The 9,021-nt window shown below is 52.7% G+C and overlaps 1 protein-coding gene across 1 annotated transcript; it reads left to right on the forward strand.

The window, feature by feature from the left end:
* Positions 1-3,399: 3,399 nt before the first annotated feature.
* Positions 3,400-8,367, forward strand: Acr (acrosin). Its single transcript, XM_047549833.1, has 4 exons — positions 3,400-3,599; positions 3,805-4,088; positions 6,993-7,138; positions 7,717-8,367. The coding sequence occupies exons 1-4, from the start codon at positions 3,436-3,438 to the stop codon at positions 8,365-8,367; spliced, it is 1,245 nt and encodes a 414-aa protein (XP_047405789.1). The 5' UTR covers positions 3,400-3,435.
* Positions 8,368-9,021: the final 654 nt, after the last annotated feature.

Here is a 9,021-nt window from a genome sequence, read left to right on the forward strand (position 1 = left end):
CCTGCCCCTCCCTGGCCCACCGGCCCCATTCCCTGGGCTCAGTCACACCCACTAACCCTCTCACCAACAGACCAGGTCACACACAGCAGCAGTCACTGTAACAGACTGCCACATACACACTCAGTCTCACACTCACCTGTGGGTTTTGGTTCCGTTCAATTTGGGTTTTTAACTTTACAGGGTCAGTTCCGCTTCACCCCTCCTTTTGTATGGAGTTCCATCCAGGGGCTTTCACCCCCTGCTCCAGTCCTGAGGCCTCCTGACCCTGACGTTGTGATACACCCCACAGAGATCTATGTTTCTTATATTATTATTATTGATAATAATTATTATAATATTATTATGTAATAAATTTATAAGAAATGAAGCCATGTTCCACTTGCCTGTTTGAAGGGATGTTGGGGGACAGAGTCTGTCTCTGACCCTTAGGTCACACAGACTCACAGCCTTGACCACGTGCTGATGACTGAGCTATGTCTATGACTCAGGCCTCTGCTGGCTTCCCTGCCCATTACCTGGCTTCTGCCTGGTCTGCTGGCCTCCCGTCCAGCAGCTCACTGAGCGGTGCGGCTCCTGAGCTCAAGTCTGGTGGTCCTCTGTGATCTCTGCCACTTTTTATTTTTTATTTTTTGGTTCTGTGGATCAACCCCAGGCTTCATGCCTGTTAATCTCGTGCTTTGCCACTGAGCCACACCCCATTCCCTCTGTCATGATCTCAAATCTAGGGTTTAAAGTCTCCAGTGCCATTGTTTATAACATCTGCAGTTCTTGATTTTAAGTCCTCTCTGCTCCTCTCCCTGTCCGTGCAGGCCTGCTGCACATGGCCCGGCCCTCTTCCTCCCATGGCTGGGGCGCTGGTCTCCATTCCTGCCCCTGCTCGCTAGCAACAGACTGTCTTTTGAAGGAAGGCATGTCCCCTCACACCTCTGGTGGCCTGCCCCTCCCTTTCAGGCCCCACTCCACTCCTGTAGCCCATCCTGTGGCTCAGATCATGACTGCCATTCCCCCTCCTGTGTGGGTTGCCCACCGTCACCACCTTTGTAGGTTGAACTGGGTCCCTTCTTTCAGGAAGCCCTCCTTCCCTGGCCCTCACTCTGCATCCTCATAGCCCTGGCACCATCTCAAATTAGAGGAAGCTGGTGCTTCTCACCTTGGATCATCCCCCTAGGGACGAGCACCTCAGGGATGTGAGGTAGGCCTCGGGTGCACAGCCAGCTACCACTGGCCAATAATGCGTCAAGGGAGACACAGCCTGTGTGGCATCTGGTGTGTGTGTTGGGGGGCAGCTCATGAGTGGGGGGGGCGCTCCTGGACAAGAGGGAACAGAAGATGAGAGTTGAGTGGGTAGGCAGTCCTACTGCGTGGGAGGGTGGAAACCTGGGTTGAGGCTCAGCTGTGATGTGTCTGAGGGCAGGGGTTTCAGGGGGCAGTGAATTCTGACCCTCAGCCAGCATGAAAATAACAGACTTACACCTGACTCAGGGGTTGATGGTAAGACTTGGGGAGGAGCCAGCCAACCAGGAAAGCAGGAAGGTCCTGTGAGGAAGACCAAAGCTGGAGGTGGGAGAGAGGGGCTCTTGTCACACTCCTGGTAGAGGAGCAGCCTGTTTGTCCTCTGATAGGCTGGCAAAGCTCACAGTGAGGTGCAGGAGGTAGGTGTGCTCCCTATGTAGGTGAAGCAGACAAGAGCTCCTGACACTCTTGCAGGGGAGGGAAAACGTTTTAACATCTGGAATGTGTTGTGAGCATTTGTTACTTCTGATAGGCAAGACGCTGTCTCCTGACAATCAGAAAAAATGATGCTTTGTGATATGCAGACAGCTGTGATGAAAACTGTTGTGCAAGCTTTGAAGACAATACTTTGCTCCACTTGTTGCAGTTAGATCCCAGAGAGGAGGTCTGGATGTTCAGGGAGGGGACCTTGTGATACTCAGCACTGAACAGTAAAGTGGACTTTGTAGTCATAAACTTGGGAGATTCAAAATGGCTTTTGGTACTGATGGTATATCCTTGGAGAAGGAAAAGACAGTTTTCCCCACCAAGTAATAAGGACCACAGATCTTCTGACATCTTAGCACCATCTTGTTACAGCAGGGCCAGACAGCCCCTCAGTCCTTAAGTTTGGATTGATTACACTGGAAAAGAGACACACCCTGAACTCTCACCCAGGGGACCTTGGAAGAGTGGCAATGAAGACCTTGGCCTTGGGGTGGAGGGAACAGGCGATACAGCAGTCCCCCTTCACCCTGGGAGTGGGGGAGTCACTTCAGCATGGATCAGTTAAGCCTAGGGGCCTGCCTGGCTTACTGCTGGGGCTGGGGGGAGACCACCCTGCTGATTGGCCAAGAGGCCACGGAGCTTTGTGAGGTCATGGCCTGCATGCCAGGCTGGGGCAGGAGTATGGTGGAGATGCTGCCAACTGCCATTCTGCTGGTCTTGGCAGTGTCTGTGGTTGCCAAAGATAACTCCACGTGTGAGTAAGTGTCGGGGGCACCTTGGTCAGGGAAGCTCAACAGGTCCCACCCAGACTTCCTCTGTCCAGGGATAGGGAGGGGCCAAACTTGGGTCTTAGCAGTACTTGAGTCTCATATACCCAACTCATACCCTCCTTGCTCCCAGAACCATCAGTCCAGAGCCCCTGGATCCTGAGTTGTCCACAGCTTCCCCTGAGAGGGAGCTCTCAGCTCCTTAATCCATGCTCCTAGTTCCCCTGGTGATTGACTCCATTGCCACTCAGACATCAAGTCCTGACTTTCAGGACCCCCTGTCCTCCATGGACAACTGAGATGTCCCCCATGAGCTTGACCCCATGTGCTCCTGGTGCTTCCACCTACCTATAGACTCTCACCCCTGAAGTGACCCACAATGCCAACAACTCCATCTACTACTGGCTTTCTGCCTGTGACAGTTCCTAGAACTTCCACTTCTGGGTCCCACTGCTCCTAGTGTGCCCCCAGGCCTGTGGGTCACTGTATCTGCTTGCAGTGACTTTCCTCCCGCTACTGTCTAACCCTAACCCTGCAGCCCTAGATTCCCTAAATCACCTAAATCTCCTACCTGAGATAGGCTCTAAAGACCCCAGTCCGTTATACTCTTCTATGCCAGACCCTTCATTCCACCTCTAGCCTCCCACTCTGCCCAGGGATCTTCCATACATCTAGGGCTGGTACAGTCCTACGTACAGCCTCTTTCCTTACCTTGAAAACATAAGACCCCCCCCCCAATTCCCAACTATTTCCTGGAGCTAATGGCTTCTTGCATACCCCAGGTTGCCCCTTTCTTGGAACCCCACAACTCTTTCCCACCTTTCCCATCCCCATATCACTGCCTCCCCACAGGTACCAGGACTGGATGTGCCTATTAGTTTGAATTGTGTCTTGGTCTCTCCTCAGTGGCCCCTGTGGGTTACGGTTCAGGCAGAACCCGCAAGGGGGTATGCGAATCATCGGAGGGCATGTTGTGCAGCATGGGGCTTGGCCTTGGATGGTCAGCCTCCAGGTCTACCTGCCCCACAACAGCCGCAGGTACCATTCGTGTGGAGGAAGCCTGCTGAATTCCCGCTGGGTGCTTACAGCTGCTCACTGCTTCGACAACAAGAAGTACGTGTGGGAACACCCAGAGGGAGGGCTCCAGAAGGCTTTTCTTGGAAAGGGAACTTCCCCAGGGGCTTTGTGCAGGGTCTCCCTGAGGTCCTGGGCCAAGTGGCAACTGGATCTTGGCTGGGGGAAGGCTCTGAGGATCACTCCCCAGGGGCTTCTGTCGACCCCATCTGTGAGAACAACTGTTTTACCTTTGTACCCACAGAAGAGTCTTTGACTGGAGACTGATTTTTGGAGCACAGGAAATTGAATATGGGACAAACATGCCAGTGAATGACCCTCTGCAGGAGAGATTTGTGGAGAGAATCATCATCCACGAAAAATACAACATTGTGACCGAGGGGAACGACATTGCTCTCTTGAAGGTCACCCCTCCTGTTTCATGTGGGCCTTTCATTGGGGTAGGCTGCCTGCCCAATTTTAAGGCAGGCCCTCCCAAAGTTCCCCAGACCTGCTATGTGGCTGGCTGGGGATACATAAAGGAGAACGGTGAGTGTGGGAAGGGTCTGAGGAGGGCATGCTGGTCATTCCTGTGGTGGGCTTGGAGGTGCAGGGGTCATACATTGATGCCCAGTTGAGCAACTTTCAGTCCTCAACATGGTGCCATGGACAGAGGCTATCACAGTGCCCTTTCACAGCTGGAGAAACTGAGTGTGAGGGAAACTAAGTCCTCTGTCCAAGGTCACAGGACTGGTGATGGCCTGTTGCCTAGGGGAAGGCTGAATGGCAGGCACAAGTAGAACCTTGGCATTTTTTCCTGTCTCTACCTGGCACCTGGAACCCCAGCTGCTGGATTCTGGAAATGGGGAATGTACACTGAAACAGCATTTAGAGAAGAATTCTAGATTTGTTTTTGTGATCATAGTCTAGTTTTGCTCATGTGTAAGGATGGCCTCCAAGCTGAACATCCCAACATCTGCTATGGTAGGGCCGTTCTTGTCCACCAGGAGCAGTAGGCTTCTGGGCTCTCTGTCCTTGGATAGTCATGGCACCCTTTTCATTTGAGCCGCTTACCTTCTCTCCATCCCCTGAGAGGGAGGCAGGCAGTGGGTGTGCTTTCTGCAGCTCACGCGTGTTCCAGGATTTCAGGCTCCTTGGAGCCATCCATCAGGTCACTTGCTGTTCATGATGATGGTAGCTGCCTATCTAGACTTCTCTGTCCTGGCAAGCTGTCTGCCTTTTCTTTGGCCCCAATCTCTCATACCCAACATTGCCTGACCCACTTGGCACCAGTTGAGTGGTGAGTAGGAAAATCTTTTTCCACTGTGGATGGGTTCGCAGAGGGTCCAGGGAGGATCTAGAGCAACTGCTATGCTGACTCCGTGGTTATGCTGAGTCCATCATCTCCCCATGTACTTGAAGCCCAGGGGCACTGTTTGTCCCAGGGGCAGCAGTGGACAGCAAGATTCTGTAAGTGGACAGCAAGGTGGAACTGAATCTCTGTGCATGACCACACTCTCGTTTTCCATAAGCAGCCATGTAGATTAGGGTGGTGACACAGTTACTTTGCTCTCAACCTCTTCTTTGACAATGGAAAATTTAGGCTTCTTAATTCAAGCAATTCAGTCATTTGGGGCTTAAAACTCATTTGAGGTTCTTTCTTTTACTCTTATTCCCTTGTTCCAGAGGTTGATCTAGTTCCTCATGGGTTTGTCACCTGTCCTGTCCCTCTACTCTCATTTTCACTGGCCTTTGCTGACATGTGACCGTCACTTCCTGACCTGGGTGCCCACCCCCATCTCAGCTGCTGATGCTCATGGTTATGCCATGGTGTCCAGAGTGAGGACATGCATTATTCTAGATCACCCTCCAATCTGCCCTCTGGCCTGTCCACAGCTTGAAGGTTTTTCTAATCCCTGGAAGGTTGTTCTCAGGGTCCTCACCCATCCCCCACATTTGCTATCCAATTCTAGGCTCCCAGATATGCCTTGGTCAAAGCAAGCCCTTTTTGTCCTGGAAACCTCCAGAAACTTAATGGGACATCTCTTATTACTTTTTTTTTTTTTTCCAAACATCCCCGGCCCCTAAGTACAAGTCTTAAAGAAATACGCAGGCTCCAATCTCCTGTGACTCACTGGAACCTTCCTTGTTCTGGCTCCTCCTTGAACTCATCTGCTTTGGGGCTGAAAGAATACCTGAGGGTGTTGCTTCTTCCCTTGAATTTTGAGCTCCTGTAGGCTTCTGACCTTTGTTACTTAAGCCGAGGGGCTGGGATTGAGGAAACCATCATCGGTTTTAGGACACCTGGCATTTTCCAATGATAACTTTGAGGACTGCGGTTCTTCCATAGATCTAAAAAGTCATCTCAATTAATAACAAGCCAGGATTGTTGCTGCCACCTCAGTGTCAATACCAATCCAAGGGCAGGGGCAGGGCACATATTAATCCCTCACTGCTGCTTGAATGGAGGAATGGTGGTGGCTGAAGGGATTGAGGAACAGAAACCCACTTGGCAAACACACATTTCACAGCCATCTACTGGATGCTGGTGAGTGTGCATTCCTATGTACATGCCCCAAGCGATTCCTCTCTTACCCTCTGGGCCTGCATGGTTGTGTTCCAGGTCTGCCTCACCCTAGGCTGCTCCCTGTCTGTGCTGTAGCCTTCCAGATCTGCCCACTAGGCTGTGGGTGTTGCCATGGGAGGGGACCTGCTGTGCGTACTGGATGGGAGGCACGGTGGCATTGGATGGGGGCTGCATCTGAGCTGGATGCATGCTGCTTGCATGAGCTTGTCCAGACAGGCCTTCTCTAACCCCCAGGTCATGATAAGGTCCTGAGCTCTGAAGGAGACCCAGACTCAGCTCTCTTCTTCCTAGAATCTTCTCAAAACAGATCTAAGGCATGCGGGGAGGGACTAATTAACCCAGCTTCACTGCCAGACAGAAGAGTCCTGATGGAGGAATATGAAGCAGAGGGGCTGATTCCTAGCCAGACTGTGGGAAATGAAGGGTGTGTTCTAGACTTGAGTCTAGAGAAGGGTCATCCTGGCCGGATTCCAGTTGCCAACTTCCCATAGTAGGCAGGTGGTACTCCAGCTCCTGATCCATAATGGGAACAACAGGACAGTGTGACTCAGTGAGTGCTGGGTAGATCCCAGTTGTGTGTGTTAATGCTAAAACTAACCTCCTTAATCCCTCATCTGCCGTGAATATGCACACCCATCCACCCTTGCTTCCTCTCCAGCTTCATCCAGGTGACACGGCCCCACTTCCATCCCTGGCTGCTCTTTCATTGTGTATTTCCTCAGGAGTGTATGAGGAAAGGTGGGGCATTGGCTGATGGATCTAGGTTTAACTAGAGCATTATGGAGGATGGGGGTTCAGTGGAGGAGGAGGCAGGGCTTCCCTCCGTGTCTGCCTTGATCACTCACCACTGCGCGGCCTGGCTGCAGCCCCCAGGCCATCGCCTGTACTGATGGAGGCACGTGTGGACCTCATTGACCTCGACCTGTGTAACTCGACCCAGTGGTACAATGGGCGTGTCACGTCAACCAACGTGTGCGCAGGGTATCCCGAAGGCAAGATCGACACCTGCCAGGTAACCCTCTTCCTGGTGCCAGACTCCTGGGTCCCTCCAGGGCTCCCCAGGCCTGAGGACACCTCTTTTTTGGTCCCCGAGCTCCACTGCTTCTGCTCCCTTCCCAGCGCCCTTCTCTAGTTGACTGTTCCCTTGATCTCTCTCCCAGCACTGACAGTCACAATGAAGATGGGAGGTGACACCCAGCAGCTACTCCTACAGAGAACCAATCACCACATTTAGTACTTGATCCCAACCTCAGCAATCAGAACATATCACCCAAACCTAGTGCCTGAAGACAATGCTCCCCTCTCTTTCCCAGAACTCAAAGCATCTAAACCCACAAGTGCTGGTGTATGCAAGGCAGAGCCACATGCATGCACACACTACACTCATCTCACTGCAGGAAACCTATGTCAGTCCATGCTGTTCTCAATCCTAGCAGAGGCTGTTGTACCGTCTCAAACTTCACCACACCCAGCTCTGTTTCTGGCAGCGGGAAACCATGTGGCTGCAGAACTGTCCTCCCAGAGCCCCACGACCCCTCTGGGCAAGGAGAGTGGCTCAGGCTGAGAATGACCTCTGTGTCCTTTGGGCAGGGGGACAGCGGCGGGCCTCTCATGTGCAGAGACAACGACCAGAGCCCCTTTGTTATCGTGGGGATCACGAGCTGGGGGGTAGGCTGTGCCCGTGCTAAGCGCCCTGGAATCTACACGGCTACCTGGGACTATCTGGACTGGATTGCTTCCAAGATCGGTCCTAACGCCTTGCACATGATTCAGCCGGCCACCCCTCCTCCTCCTACTCGACCTCGGCCTCCACCCCGACCCATCATCCGCCCTTCCTCTGCTCACCGTCCTTGGTATATCCACCAGCCTCGCCCATCCCGGCCCATTACACCCCGTCCGCAAGCCCCGGCTCCAATCCCGGCCCCGGCCCCGGCCCCGGCCCCCGCCCCGGCCCCGGCCCCGGCCCCCACCCCTCCCCCCGCCCCCGCCCCGGCCCCGGCCCCGGCCCCGGCCCCGGCCCCGGCCCCGGTCCCGGTCCAGGTCCTCACCCCAGCGCCGGTCCCACTGCCATCTCCAACGGTACTTTCGTCTCCATCGCCGCCTCCCACCAAAAATCCCCAAACACTCTCTTTTGCGGAGCGACTTCAGCAGCTCATAGAGACCCTGAAGCGGAAGGATTATTCTAGCTCAAAGATCTCTTTTGACACGGAGACCATAGAGCTCCGAGGATCCACATCCTAATCCAACCCTGGTCTCAACAGACCCAGTGAACCCTTCACTCCTGAGAAAAAAGAGATGAAATAAACATATATACATATATATATATTTATAAATATATATATACACGAAGAGATGCTTTCTGGACTTCTTTCAATCTGTCCACCCCAATGCAACCCAAACCTCCATCAAATCTAACTCCTCCCTCTTTCACTCTCCAATAAGGTGGGATTGCTCATACAATCCTGTTAATCGTGTTTCTTTCTTTTCTTTCTTTCTTTTTTTTTTTTAATCGTGTTTCTTAAATCTTAAATGCTAGTGCTGGAATAAGGTGATGGGTCCACAGACCAGGTTTAGTTTTTATCTCACCCTTAGTGAAACTGGTTAGAAGGGGTTGTCTCTGCATATGCAATTCAGCGGGAGTATGCCCTGAAAATGCTGCTGTGAGCTGAGCCGACTGGGAAAGAAGGCGCGAAGGTCAGTCTTCCACTAGGAGGCCACTCTTCTGAAGGTGGGGATCCCAGAACATGGACAACAAGGCTGGGCAGCCACAACAGCAAACGTCCAGCACAGCACACGGTTGGCTTATTGGTGGCTGGCTGCCTGAACATTGCCCGTGCAAGGTCCTGACTGGCCTGTGGCTAAACCCATTAGTTCCTGGATTCAGGCAAACTAGAA

The sequence above is a fragment of the Sciurus carolinensis genome, chromosome 4, assembly GCF_902686445.1.
Source record: "Sciurus carolinensis chromosome 4, mSciCar1.2, whole genome shotgun sequence".
In the NCBI taxonomy this organism is placed as follows: Eukaryota; Metazoa; Chordata; class Mammalia; order Rodentia; family Sciuridae; genus Sciurus; species Sciurus carolinensis.